Below are 15,228 nucleotides of genomic sequence, written 5' to 3'. Positions count from 1 at the left end.
TCTCACATTCAGCTCTTGCCTTCTCTTGATCCTTCACCTTGCTGTCAAGGTAATTACAACATTCCTGAAGGATGGCATTCCTGGCTTTCTCCTGAACAGCCATCATGCCGGTGTGCCTGCAGGGTGTGTTTACCGCAGTGCCGTTTTCATCCCCAATGGACGAGTTCGCAGTGAGAAGAGCAGACCGTGCGGCCCTGCTGTGATTTTGCAGGCCACTCGCTAGCAAATGCAGTTCCGAACTCAAGAGCTTGATCTTCCTGACAGCCAACTTCTGCTCCTGTACGCAGCAAATCAGAACAAGCGTCATAAACAATGAGCAAGGAAAACTAGTTTGGTGTCTGAAGAATAGCGTAAAAACTTCAAAATAGATGTAACCTTCCTCACAAAACGATGGTGAAGTGTCAACCCCCATCGTATATAACAGCCATCCGTGGGCTAACTATTGCAGTCTTTTATAATAGGAGGCAGAGGCCAATAACTTCCATCAACATTACCATCACGCGACGTTGCAACAGCATGGTGATACTAAATAAATGGCTCATTAAGCATTTAAAGATTGTGTGTTTACAGTAGAGATGTGCAAATGTTAAAATTTTCAAATACGAATGTGGGAAAAAAAATGTCTTCAAATTATAGAATATCTGGTCACTTTAAAAGAGAAGGAAGAGGTAGCAAATAATGTTAGCCTCATTTATTTCAGAATTCATGTCGTATTTGTAAGTAAAATTAAACAAAAACTGCACAGGCGTGTCCACCTTACAGAAGAATCTAGCATAAATTTTATACGGGAAGGACCTGCATGAAACCAAGTCATATTGCTGCCGAATACAGTAAAGTCGTTAAATTAGCTTTCAAGGGCCCTGAAAAAAATGTCCCAATTAACTGGAAGCTGTAATTATTGAAGGGGCCTAAAAAACTGCGAAAATTCATTTTCATTGCTATCTTGTGAGCGCCTGTATGATGGGCGCCTCCGTTTGAAATGAAACTGAGAACATTTTTTCTCAGCTTCGTCAAATGCTTTGCTTTGTGCACACTGTCGGGAATGCCTTTTTCACGAAACGGCCCCATCGCATTATGAGGATATTTCACTGCACAGCCCACATAATCAAGCATTGTGTTAAAGAGCGCAGTGCGGAAAAACTGCACTGAATTCGAATAACAAACGCCATCGAAACACGAAATCCAATAACAAAACATATTCGATTTGTATTCCAAATTCCAAGTATTCGCCCACCTCTAATTTACAGTGATTACCTTCTGGGAAACGAGCCAACCACACTGGCTGGCTGCCTGCAAAGTTTGCTACCGCTGAATGTTTTGTGGCTGGTTGATGTCAGCATAAAATGCTCTCCATGAATATATGGTGCACAAATATATTGAGAAATACAGCATCAGAAATGCACTGGATGGCACAAAGGATTATGGCTGTGGGAAGTGAACAGCGAAACATACTCGTCATCCAACTCGAGTTTGGATTTGTGCATATTGTGGCCTCCTGGCACGTAACATACAGAGTCGTCCACTCTTAGTGTGAACATGTGAGCAGGCTCCCGCACTCTTCAAAGCGCCATTTTACTACTAGCCTTTTAACGAGAGCGGTCACCTGACTGCATGTTTAGACTGAGTGGACGACCCTGCATATAAAAGCATTTAAATGCAAATGAAAATAAATAGTGTCACCAGTGTGCAGAGTCAGCATTTCTTTCAAGACTAACGGGTGTTTCGCAGCCATTTTGAAGTGCAGAGCAATAGACGGCACACAAAGAAAAAGGCTAGAGGACAGAGTGCCGTCTATCAACTGAAACTTTTTTTTTCAGAAAGTACTGCTTTTTACGCGAGAGATAAAACCTGCCTTAGCAATGATATTGCACAAAACCACGCAAAAAGAAAATTAAAAAAAAAAAAAAGCACATGGCCTCCTCTCCCTCTTCTCAAGCCAAAAGCGGAGTGAGGCATGATACGCTGTGGAAATGGGGCATTTCACCGAGTCTTGCATGCACTGACCGTTTGAATATAACCCCACCTCTGCGTAGGCTCACTGAAGTTTTTGCTATGCACACTTTCTCATCTCCCAGTTTGCGGTGTGCTTCAAGAACAGTGTGCAACAGCTGGTTTTGGCATCTGTACAATATCAGCATGCATTTCAAATCTGGTCAAACCTTCACATTCCCTCACAATCTTCACAGTGAGTGCAGAATTAGATTAGAGCTGGGCAGCTTATCCAGGGAGTCGAGGCGTTCCTGTAGGCGCTTGTCACACATCCCGTGCGTTTCCAAAAGTGGTACTCGTTCATATAGTTTTATTTGCTATCGCTGCTTTAGCTATCAATAGTGTTCATTGTACAGGCCACGTTTTATCTGACCTATAAAAAGCAGTACATTCAGAACAAATGTTTCAGTTGATAGTCAGCACTGTGTTCTCTGGTCTCTTTATTTGTGTTATCTATAACAATGAACCCCAGAATGGCTAGTGCAAACCAACTCGTCCAACTTTCCAGTCGTTCAAGTGTTCCTCAGTACTTTGCATTCGATGCTTTTTTTTGTTTTCATTTTATTATTACGACTGATAAGCTGGAAAAGTCGACATATATTCTGCTTCTGCTATATTCTGTACTCAAAGAAGCCGCCTGAGTAGCAACAGCTGCTCAAGCTAAGTGTGAGACTAATGCCATAAGCTACTCCATAGTTACCTTGGGATGTCGCCATTCCATCTCCGTAATAAGCTTCTGGTTCTCAGTCGCAAGATATCCAATCACCTCATCCAGGAAGTACTGCAAGTTTGCAAGAACATGGTTTAGTAACCTGTAAAGGGCTTCAAGAGAAATTTGCACTGAAAGCATTAGAGCAGCGTAGTACTCGTCCCCATATACACAGACTGACTTATTGATTTGACTGATAAATTTTACTGGGGAAATTGGGGGTTAGAGGTAGTGGGTTAGGCTTAGTAGGTTCTGAACCCATGCGTGCTGTAGTAATATGCCCTTTTGCCACTGAGAAATAAAAAAAATTCGTTGCCATGTTCTTCCGCTATTTCCCATCGTAGTATTCACATTGCACCAAGATGCTGCACAGCAATAATATCATGGTATGTTTATCTTTTGACGTTAGCTCCTGCAATAGACATGCGCGTGGGGGGACCTGGCAGAGTGGCAGCGACCTTGAAAAGAGGGCCGGCAGTGCCTTGCATGGATAGTGCGGTTGCCTGCTGGTTTTCATCACTTTTCCATGCCACGATTGGTACGGGCACCTTCTTAAACTAAGGTACCAAAGTTCTTTAACGTGAAGTGCCACAACGCAAGCCAGTGTGTCTAACGGGGAAACCTTGGCATAAGCTTCAACAAACCTCTGCAGTGGCTGTGTAACAAATCTACCTGGGTAAGAAATTGAACCCAAACAACCCTCATCACCTGGCAAGGTTAACGAGCTCAAAGTGGCTATACTGCTTGGCTGGTGTATTCTGGGAGACTCCATGCTGTGTGGAAGAATGTACGTGCCACTGCACACCATTTTTCACAACCTACTTATTGACACCTGTCTTCGATGGTGAAATAAGTTGGTTAAGAAAGACTGAGAAAATAAAATGTACCAAAGGGTTAATACAAAGCTCAGCAGATACTCCGCTGAATGCAGTGGACAGAAACCCATTTGCATTGTGTTTTTGTGACAGCAGCAGTCAAAGATGCTCAGTACAATGACTCACTTTTGCACCTAATCAAAATATGCAATACCAATTACTGCAGTCTGCAATTTTACTGAAAGTATTGAAATTTGTAATTGTGAACACGCACCACAGCAATAATCTCTCCAATGCTACCAGCACACACATCTGCCAAAGTGCACAAGAACTGCAATGTTAAAGCACACTTTTTTTTTTCTGTGCAGCCTTTTTATTTGGATATTTTGGACACACAAAACAGGTGCGACAACAAACTTATCTCCAAAACCAAACAGTCCTTTTATGACACTGTGTGCTTTAAATATCTATCCACAGTACACAAAAAAAATGTCATAGGGGTTTAACCTTGACTACATTCAATATCAAGCAATAGATGTGAGATAACACATATTTTCGGATTCCACTCATCGCAACCTTTTCAATGGTATATGATGATATTGTAGCGCAAAGTTCATTTTGTAATCAAAACGTTAACTAATGGTAATCCATTAGAACAGCAAGTATGCAGTGCAATCTCACTTAGTGTAAGCTGTCCAACGATGTAGGACATGATGCTATAGCACTGAGTTCTATTTTTAACCCCAGCTGCCCTATTAAGGGTAACTAAGACCGGCAAGTAGCCCATTGCACGTAGCCCAGTGCACATATACATGACATAAGCTACCCAACAGTATATGACTTGATGATGCAGCCCAAAGTTCAATTATAATTAACCAATTAACTAGGCACATAATCAACAAAGCAGCCACTTAGTCATGTGGTCATCAGTTCACCATAGCGTACTGTACTAAGCAAGAATGAATTGACCCTTGGGTTTGTACCTGGAATACTAGAGAAAAAAGTGGCATGGGGATATATGGGTGTGTTCAGATAAGAACTGCAATCAAGGTCCCATGACCTCCTTTTTGCTTTCAATTAAATCTTTATATCTGGTGGGCAAGTGTCTTGACACGTAGGAACGAAACTTAATTTTGCAAAGTATGCAACAATTTTCTAGCAAAAAGTTATATATCACTAGAGGTGGAAATAATCATTTTTGCCAATTCAAAAAGTTGCAAGTTTGGAAGCTTGCTGCTTGCGCACTAAAAATTTGTCATCCATTACTTTTTTACTCGCTGAATTTATGCAACCATTACTTTTATAAGAACTATTAAAAACCTGCTTTGTTGTTGCACTTGATTTAGCAAACAATCGCAAACATTGCTCCAGGAGAGACGTACTGCAAAAAGGTCCATTTTCAACCTTACGTGCTGGCATGATGCATTATGTTGTTTGCACTAAAACATTTTCTCTTTATTATCCAGGTTATGCTCTTAATTTCAGGCAAAATTTTAACATCTAGACAGCTAGCTGCGGTCTCCACACTCACCAAATTTGCCTAAAATCCGAACACAGTAAAAAAAAGAGGCAATTTTTGAAAAACACCACTCTCGATCTTTATTAAAATCTCTCTCTCAACAATCCTCACTACCCAAGATATATGACAAAAAATGTGTAGCAGTATATTGTTTAAAATTATAAAAATAAATATAAGTTGAGCATTTGTCCTGATAATTGTCAATATTCAGTCCTACATTCTGGCACAACTCAGTGAAGTGTTGCCACAGAAACTTCCTCTCTCTATTATCCAGGCTTTGGTCTTTATTCCTGGCAAAACTTGAAGCTCTAGAGTTGTACATTCTTTTCCACATTTTAAAATCAGCCAAAATTCAAAAATATTTAAACGTGGACAACTTTGATTTAAATTTAAAAACTACCACATCTTCACTTTTTATCTAAATCTCCTAAAACAATTCTAAGTACATTATCATGGACTAAAAAGTAATGCATTAAATAAACTAAGAATATTAAAAAAATTACAGGGGTTCAGCAGCCCTGAACCGAAGGCGGAGCGAAAGCTTTGGCTGGGGGCGACCAAGCGCTGCATCAAACACGACCAGCGTTTTGTTGAACACATCAAAGTTCACCAGCGTTCTAGGCAGAATGTACTTTTATGCCCTGCACGTGTGATGCCAGCAGACGCTTTTCTGTTTCACTCAGTCAGCTATCCACAGGGCGTCGCGCATGTGCAATGCGGAAACTACCCTTCTCTTTCTCTCCATGCTGGAGCATGCATCTGCCAGGGTGCCGCTACCATCCTCCTCCTCTCTGTAGCGAGCGCAGTAGCAGAACACCTGTGGAACGGTCCACTGGTTGCCATGTGTGAGGAACAAGCGCCAAGTAAGTAGGACACTGAAGACGATGAAGAAAAGAAAGTAACAAACGCGTGGCGCATTGAGAAAGTGCCATGTGAAAAAAAGCAACAAATGCGTGGCGCATTGAACAAGTGCAACGTGAAGCATGCAGCAGGTGGAGATATGAGCGCAGTCTGGACTAGGACACGGAAGAGAAGAGTCAGGGGGAAGAGTCTCTCGGCTGCGTCTGTCCGCTGGCGACACAAGTGACCAGGCTTGGGCTTCTGCCACAGACATTTGGGATTGCAGACCTGGATATCGCTCTCGATGACAGAAGATTCTGCTGGAGACCCAAGTGACCAAGCTTGAGCTTCTGCCACAGACATTTGGGATTGCAAACCCAGATATCACTCTCGAAGAAAGAAGATTCTGCTCGCGACCCAAGTGACCAAGCTTGGCCTTCCGCCACAGACATTTGAGACTGCAGACCCGGATATCGCTCTCGATGACAGAAGATTCTGCTGGCGACCCAAGTGACCAAGCTTGGGCTTCTGCCACAGGCATTTGGGATTGCAGACCCGGATATAACTCTCGATGAAAGAAGATTCTGCTGGCGATTCAAGTGACCAAGCTTGCGCTTCTGCCACAGACATTTGGGATTGCAGACCCGGATATCACTCTCAACGAAAGAAGATTCTGCTGGCAACCCAAGTGACCAAGCTTGGGCTTCTGCCACAAACATTTGGGATTGCAGACCCGGATATCACTCTCGATGAAAGAAGATTTTGCTCGTGACCCAAGTGACCAAGCTTGGGCTTCTGCCACAGACATTTGGGATTGCAGACCTGGATATCACTCTCGATGAAAGAAGATTCTGCTGGCAACCCAAGTGACCAAGCTTGGGCTTCTGCCACAGACATTTGGGATTGCAGACCCGGATATCACTCTCGATGAAAGAAGATTCTGCTGGCGACCCAAGTGACCAAGCTTGGGCTTCTGCCACAGACATTTGGGATTGCAGACCCGGACATCACTCTCGATGAAAGAAGATTCTGCTGGCAACCCAAGTGACCAAGCTTGGGCTTCTGCCACAGACATTTGGGATTGCAGACCCGGATATCACTCTCGATGAAAGAAGATTCTGCTGGCGACCCAAGTGACCAAGCTTGGGCTTCTGCCACAGACATTTGGGATTGCAGACCCGGACATCACTCTCGATGAAAGAAGATTCTGCTGGCAACCCAAGTGAACAAGCTTGGGCTTCTGCCACAGACATTTGGGATTGCAGACCCGGATATCACTCGAAACAAAGAATCGCCCCATAATTGTCAAATTTGCGCGTTTCAAAACCAAATCAGTCATCCTTTTTTCTACATCAAAGCTGAAAAACTCGGAGTTTACTGTTCGCGAAGATTATTCAGCCCGTGTCAGATTGGCCCGAAAAAAACTTTTCGCCTATGCTCAGCAGACTAACGCTGCTTTCAAAATACGTTTCAACAAACTCGTGATTGATAGCAAGCAGTACGTCTACAATGACGTAACCGATTCCGTAACAGAGCTGTCGTTGTCATAGCCACCACCACCACCTGCTTTCCGCCCTCTACGGGCCATTCCTCAGCAATTTTCATTAACTAATAGGAGGGCGCAGAATTCTGAGCCCCTGACTATATTATTAACAAATATCCGCAGTTACCTCCCAAAGAAAGATGCCGTAGAAGCCCTCCTTGAAGATAGTTCTACGGATATTGCTATTTTTACCGAGTCTTGGCTGACCCCAGACATCAAGGACACAGAGCTTTTTTGCAACACGAAATCCCTTATTGCCTACAGGCGTGACAGAGCGGGAAGAAGGGGTGGTGGTGTCCTTATTCTCGCAAAATCAGAATTGCATTCATCTCCTGTTGGCCTTAATTGCTCTCATGAGATACTTTGCGTTAAACTAGCCCTTCCTACCTGTACAAATCTGATCGTTGCTTGTTATCGGCCCCCAAATTGTGACTCTTCCTTTGTTACTGACCTACACTTGGTCCTTCTTGACCTAAACTCTCGCTTCGCCCACGCAAACTTTCTACTTTGTGGAGACTTCAACTTTCCCGATATTGACTGGGGAAACCTGTCAGCACATTCTGGTCCATCGAAAAATTTTATTGACTTGGTCCTCACGTTTAACTTCACCCAGACAGTTAAAGTGCCTACTCGTGGTGGCAATATCCTCGATCTCGTTCTCGCCTCCAATCCAGAGTTGATTGAGTCGTTAACAACTGTCACCGGTCTGAGCGATCATGAAGTGCTTGTCTTCAATTTTTCCGTTCCTGTCCTCACCAAGCAACCCTCCTTAAAGTATATTCGAGACTATAATAAAGCCGACTTTTGCACTATTAACCGTGAGTTAGAAACGCTTTTTCACTTTTTTCAAGAGACCGCACCAGTTAGATCAGTAGAACAAAACTGGTTGCTCTACAAGAATAAAATCTTATCCCTTGTTGAAACCTGTGTTCCCCTAATCTGCATACGTGGTGATTCTAATAAGCCCTGGTTTAGCAACGCCCTACGACGGTTAGCAAACAAAAAGAAGCACCTCTTCCGTGCGGCCATGCTGATGAACTCAATTGAAAAATGGGAAAAATACAGCAAGTGCCTACATGAATATATTAGCTTACTACGACGTTCTAAAAAGAAATTTTTTCATGAAGATCTTGGAAGCATCATGCGCGTTAACCCCAAAAAATTCTGGAACCTGGTCACTCCAAGCAGAAGCGCTATTCAAAACATTTCTTTACTCAACCAAGACGGCTTACATGTCCCTGATGATGAACGCGCAGACGTCATGAATTCTTATTTTTCCTCTGTGTTCACGCGCGAACCTGCACTCCATATTCCCTCAATACCTGCCACTAATTTTTCCCAAATGCCACCAGTTTTTGTAACCCATGAGGGTATCAGCAAACTCATTGACAACCTTAAGTTGTCAAGTGCTCCTGGGCCGGACAACATAACTGCAAAAATATTGAAGGGAACAGTGAGCATTTCAAGCCATTTCTTGCAAATTATTTTTAACCAATCCATTTCTTGTGGTGAAATACCAAACGATTGGAAAACTAGTAAAGTAACTCCCGTGTTCAAGGCAGGTAATCGATCCGATCCTTCCAATTACCGCCCGATCTCATTAACATCCCTTCCATGCAAGCTACTGGAGCACATTTTATACTCACAGATTGCATCACACCTCGACAATAATTCTTTCTTTTATGAAAAACAGCACGGTTTCAGGTCAGGCTATTCATGTGAGTCCCAACTTTTCCAAGTCACCACAGACCTTCACTTAAACCTAGATTCTTTATTTCAAACTGACGTTATGTACCTAGATTTTTCCAAAGCATTCGATCGCGTTCCGCATCGGCGTTTAATGGCAAAGCTCTCGTCCGTCCACATTGACCCTTTGACTTTATCATGGATTGATTGCTTTCTTCGCGACCGCCTACAATATACAGTTATTGGCACCACAGTTCGGAAAATACTAAAGTTATCTCTGGTGTCCCTCAAGGATCGGTGCTGGGACCACTCCTTTTTCTTATATTCATCAACGATCTTCCTAAGGACATTTCATCTTGTATCCGCCTCTTTGCCGACGATTGTGTCCTTTACCGTCGCATATCTACTAACGAAGATCAGTCTCTGCTTCAACGTGACTTAAATCTCATAGAAACTTGGTGTTCCACATGGTTAATGCAACTGAATATTTCTAAATGTAAGTTTATGCATGTATCAAGAAAGCACAATAACCTCAGCTATCCGTACTCATTAAATTCTATACCACTCTCCGAAGCAGAATCATACAGGTATCTTGGTATCATTATAAACAATAAACTAACCTGGTCTGAGCACATTGAAAACCTTTGTAAGCATGCTTCCAAGTTGCTTGGTTTCATCAGACGATCCCTCGCCTTTTCACCCCGTTCTATCCGCCAACTCGCCTACGAAACATTCATTCGTTCCAAACTCGAATATTCCTCAGCGATCTGGAATCCCTATCAGACCTATCTAATCAATCAGCTCGAGGCCATCCAAAATCGCGCAGCCCGTTTTATCACATCGCAGTATGACAGACGACATAGCGTAACTGTTATCAAATCATCCCTCTATCTTCAACCCATGGCACTTCGGCGAAAAATTTCACAGCTTTGTTTATTCCACAAATTATATTACAACTTTCCACAGCTAAGATCCTCTGTCCTCCACACGCCGCTTCGCACTTCACGCCGACTCTTTAACTCTTTAAGTTTACAACGCATACACGGCTCCACTAACTCTTTCAATAAATCTTTCCTACCCAGCGCTATTTCATTATGGAATGAACTCCCTGATGCCATTGTCACTGAAACAGAACCAAATAAATTCAGGCAATTATTAACAGTACATTTCAAGTACTGAATGATTCTTCCGCGCTTCTTAGTGCGTGTTGTTTTTTCAGGTTGTTCTTGAGCAGCAGTGTCTTTTACGTTGATGTTTAACGTTGATGTTTTGTTTTTAGAATAGTTACAAGATGAACCCTGTACCATGTATTTCTGTTTTATATTATTGTATTATCGATCAATGTATTATGTCACGGTTGTTCCCCCCCTTATGTAATGCCCTAACAAAAGGGCCCTTAAGGGTAAATAAATGATGATGATGATGATGATGATGACAGAAGGTTCTGCTGGCGACCCAAGTAACCAAGCTTGGGCTTCTGCCACAGACATTTGGGATTACAGACCTGGATATCACTCTTGATGAAAGAAGATTCTGCTGGCAACCCAAGCGACCAAGCTGGGGCTTTTGCCACAGACATCTGGGATTGCAGACCCGGATATCACTCTAGATGAAAGAAGATTCTGCTGGCGACCCAAGTGACCAAGCTTGGGCTTCTGCCACAGACATTTGGGATTGCAGACCTGGATATCGCTCTCGATGAAAGAAGATTCTGCTGGCAACCCAAGTGACAAGGCTTCAGCTTCTGCCAGACATCCGGGATTGCAGACCCGGATATCGCTTTTGACAACAGAAGTTCCTGCTGGTGACCCGAGAGACAAGGCTTGGGCTTCCGCAACAGATGTCTGGGGTTGCAGATTGACCCGATCCTGACTCCAGACGCATCTGACTGAGCTACAAGACTCAGGTGTAGCTGGACTCGGACATTCTCAGCAGCTATGATGACGTGGCCACCAGCCGGCTGGCCGAACACAAGTTGCCCGCGTCCCCACCACACGCTGCTCCAGCCATCTGGAGTACGCGTATGAGATGCGTCGGATCCAGGCTGCAGCGTAGAGGCCTGCTGTAGTGCGGCCGTTGACCCGCCTCGGCGATTCAGGACGCACCCGGAAACGCCGACTCCAACTGACCACTCCGCCAGACGCACCACCACGTTGAAGGACACAAACACATAAGTGAACCTTTCCTTTTCTTGTGATTATCTTCCTGTTATTGCGAGTTTCTTTTCCTTTTTTTGCTTGTGTGTGTTGCTTTTCTTCAGTGTTAAATTAGAGTTGTTTTGTTTTTCTTGCCGCCATTTTGTGTTTATTTTTACCTTCATTCTCGAGCACCTTCACACCATGGTAGTGGTGCATGTGCACTGCCGCTCTTTTTCAGGCACCGCGAAACTAGCGAAAGGTAGTCATAGTGTCTAGTAAACCACTATTTTAAATCTCCCTGACTTTTCCAGGCTTTCCCTGAATATTTCAGGTCAAATTCCTTGAGGAGTGAAGAGGCTCACAAATGTACAGCTGCTGATGATAATGAGCATTGACGAATAATTCCCAACAAAAAGCTATTTATTAATCATATACTGCAATTTACAATACTAAAAGGCTGTTATTAGTGCTAATGGCCATTAAGAAAAGTCGCAAGTTTACTGAAGAATAAAAGCGCACTGATGCCAGCCTTAACATAACAGAGCTCGTTGACACTATCACGAAATAAACACAGCGCGAAAAAACAGGACACAGGAAGAAGACACAAGACGGGACTGGCGCTGGCGTCTTGTATGCGTCTTCTTCCTGTGCCCTGTTTCCTCGCACTGTGTTTATTTCGTGATTGTTATGAACCAACTAGCCCAAACCAAGATCCTCTTTGATATTAACAGTTGCGAAATTTCCTACAGGCTCCATGAATAAAAAAAACAGCGGTTTTGATTGGTCAAAATTCGAGTGTATATAGGGTGCCTTGATGCGGTCGAGGCACCCTAAATCACGGCCGGTCTCGAGATCGGCCGTGCCAATGTGTATAATAGTGGCGGCGCCCGCGGCCACTAAAGGAAACTGCATCTAAGTTGCAAACCTTCAAATTGTTGGTAAATGCGCAATCAGCTGGAAAATAAAATTAGTTCAAGATTGCAGGAGCAAAAATTTTTAAAGATAACAGCCGTAGAGTTATTTAAGGGGAGACGCTAGTCTTAGAACGCACAAAAATGGTAAAAAATCGATTTCAAGAAAAACACATTTTTGGAACGTTTATCCTTTCTAGCACCCGCACTGATATTACTAACACTGAATTAGGTCAGGAAATGGGATAAAGTCGGCTTTCAAAATGTCACGGCAGCCACGAAATGCCCCCCCAAAAGAGGAATTTTGTTCGAAATTCTCGCGCGCTACAAGCGTAGCAGCCGGCCGATCCCCACCATCTTCATCATCATCCTCAGCCTGACTATACCCACTGCAGGACGAAGGCCTCTCCCATATTCCTCCAATTAGCCCGATCCTGTGCGAGCTGCATCCACTTGACCCCTGCGAACTCCTTAACATCATTTGCCCATATAATTTTCTGCCGTCCCCTGCTACTCTTTCCTTCCCTTGGAATCCAGTTTGTTGCCCTAAGCGACCATCAGTTATCCTTTCTTCACACTACATGTCCTGCCCATGCCCATCTCTTCTTGATTTCCATCAGAATGTCAGTGACTTGAGTTATTTCTCTGACCCACTCTGCACGTTTCCCATCTCTTAACGTTATCCCTACCATTTTTCTTTCCATAGCCCTCTGCGTTGTCCTCAACTTAAGTAGTACCCTCTTTGTTAGCTTCCACGTTTCAACCCTATAGGTAAGTGCAGGTCAGATGCAACTGTTGTTTACTTTCCTTTTGAGCGATACCGGTAAGCTGCTAGTCATAATCTGGGAGTACTTTACAAATGTGCTCCATCCCAATCTTATTATTATTGTTATTTTGCTTTCATGGTCCGGATCTGCGGTTATTACCTGTCCTAAATAGATATATTCACTTACTACTTCCAGTGCTTCACTACCTAAAGTAAATGCTGCTCCTTCTTTAGGCTACTGAACATTATCTTAGTCTGCTACATATTGATTTTCAAGTCTACTTTTTTACTTTTCCTGTCTAGGTCATCAATCATTCTTTGCAATTCATCCCCTGAGTTACTTAGCAAGGAAATGTCATTAGCAAATCGCAGATTACTAAGGTATTCTCAATCTACTCTTATCCCTAACTGCTCCCATTCCAAGTCTCTGAATACTTCTTCTAAGCAAGCTGTGAATAGTACTGGGGAGATAGTGTCTCCTTGCCTAACACCTTTCTTTATAGGAATCTTACTTTCTTTATGCAGAACTATGGTTGCTGTGCACCCTCTATATATATCTTCCAGCACTTTCCCGTACGGCTCGTCTACACCCTGATTTCGCAATGCCTGTATGGCCGCCGAGGTTTCTACTTAGTCAAATGCTTTTTCGTAATCAATGAATGCTATGTATAAGGGCTGGTTATATTCCGAGCATTTTTCTATCACCTGGTTGATGGTATGGATATGATCGATAGTAGAGTATCCTTTCCGAAAACCTGTTTAATCTTTTGCTTGGTCGCAGTCTAAAGTTGCCCTGATTCTATTAGTGATCACTTTGGTAAATACCTTATACGTAATAGACAGTAAGCTAATTGGTCGGTAATTTTTGCAAGTCCTTAGTGTCCCCTGTCTTATGAATTAGGATAATGTTTGCGTTCTTCCATAGTCCCGGTATCGTCGATGACACCAGACATTGCATATACAGGGTGGCCAGTTTTTACAGCACGATATCCCCCCCGTCTTTCAGCAAATCTATAGTTACCTGATCCCCTCCAGCTGCTTTCTCCCCTTTGATAGTTTCTAATGCTTTCTTAACTTCGTTCTTTGTCATTGGCGGAACGTCTGACTGCATTTCCCTACAGCCAATCTCATTATTGTCGTTACTTTGCTGGCTGCTGTAGAGATCAGTATAGAACTCCTCGGCTACTTTGACCATCTTGTCCATATTCGTGATGACATTGCCCGCCTTGTCCCTTAGCGCATACATCTGATTTTCGCCATGCCCAATTTCTTCTTCATCGCTTAAGGCTTCTCCCGTTCTTTACAGCATGCTCAATTTTCTCCATGTTATACTTCATTATATCGGCCACTTTGTGCTTATTGATTAGCTTTGATATCTCTGCCAATTCTATCCGGTCTGTTGGATTAGAAACTTTCATACTTTGGCGTTTCTTAACCCCTTAACCGTTTCGGACGAGCTGCGCTCGTCCTTGCCAAGCCGTCCCCAAACCGTTTTGGACGACTATAGCTCGTCCTCGCTGAATAGGTTCTTCCCTTCAGCGTTTCGGACGAGCAGCGCTCGTTTGTGGCTTAGATGGCATTTTGCTCGACAGATAGCAGCACTGACCTGATAATTCGGTTTTTTTCTACCACATAAACATCTTTTTCATATGGCAACATGGGTTTTAAAAATGGCATCCGGCGGAGGTGACGCGTGCATTGCTGGCCCGTCTTCTCGGAAACGACGCTTTTCTTCGTCGTCATCTTCTTCAAACGATGGTGATTCAGACACTGAAGTGTACATTGTTTCAGGGAGCAAGGATGACAGTGATGACTTTGTGCTGAGCAGTTCTTCCGTATTGTGAAAAATAATAAAGTTCAATGTGCTAATTGGACTTCGTGTTTGCTTGAAAAATTTTTTTAAAGATCGAATGCATGCTTTTTATTGCAATAATAACCGAAATCAGGAATAAAAAAAATAAGCAGTTTTGTTAAAAAATTTGTTGATATAACAAAACGGTGAAGGGGTTAATCAAATCCTTTGTCTCCTTAGACAGCTTACCGGTATCCTCTCTAACTATCCTACCGCCTACTTCTACAACGCACTCAGTAATGATATCTCTGAAATTATTGTTCATTGCTTTTAGGCTAATGTCGTCATCCTCGGTTAGAGCTAAATATCTATTCTGTAGCGAGATCCTGAACTCTTCTGCCCTCCCCCTCATCGCAAATTAGTTGAACTTCTTACTAATCTGTTTCGTTCTCTTTTCAGATTTAGACTAATTTGAGACCTTACCATCCTGGGCGCCGCTTCATGCGAGTCTCCGTTTGCG

General features: G+C 43.2%; 1 protein-coding gene across 2 annotated transcripts in view; it reads right to left on the bottom strand.

Moving 5' to 3' along the window:
* Positions 1–15,228, bottom strand: part of LOC146209280 (uncharacterized) — a 99,714-nt gene that overhangs the window by 9,532 nt on the left and 74,954 nt on the right. Inside the window, exons 14-15 of one of the 2 annotated variants that reach the window (XM_084598888.1) lie at positions 2,690–2,770; positions 7–277 (exon numbers count right to left, since the gene is read on the bottom strand). In XM_084598888.1, coding sequence (XP_084455014.1) covers positions 7–277; positions 2,690–2,770 — 352 coding nt within the window. The remainder of the gene's footprint in view (positions 1–6; positions 278–2,689; positions 2,771–15,228) is intronic. The other variant, XR_014706176.1, reaches the window with a different exon arrangement.

This window comes from Amblyomma maculatum, chromosome 1 (genome assembly GCF_055883805.1).
Source record: "Amblyomma maculatum isolate TAMU_Amacu chromosome 1, ASM5588380v1, whole genome shotgun sequence".
In the NCBI taxonomy this organism is placed as follows: Eukaryota; Metazoa; Arthropoda; class Arachnida; order Ixodida; family Ixodidae; genus Amblyomma; species Amblyomma maculatum.
This window is presented reverse-complemented; position numbering and strand designations above follow the sequence as displayed.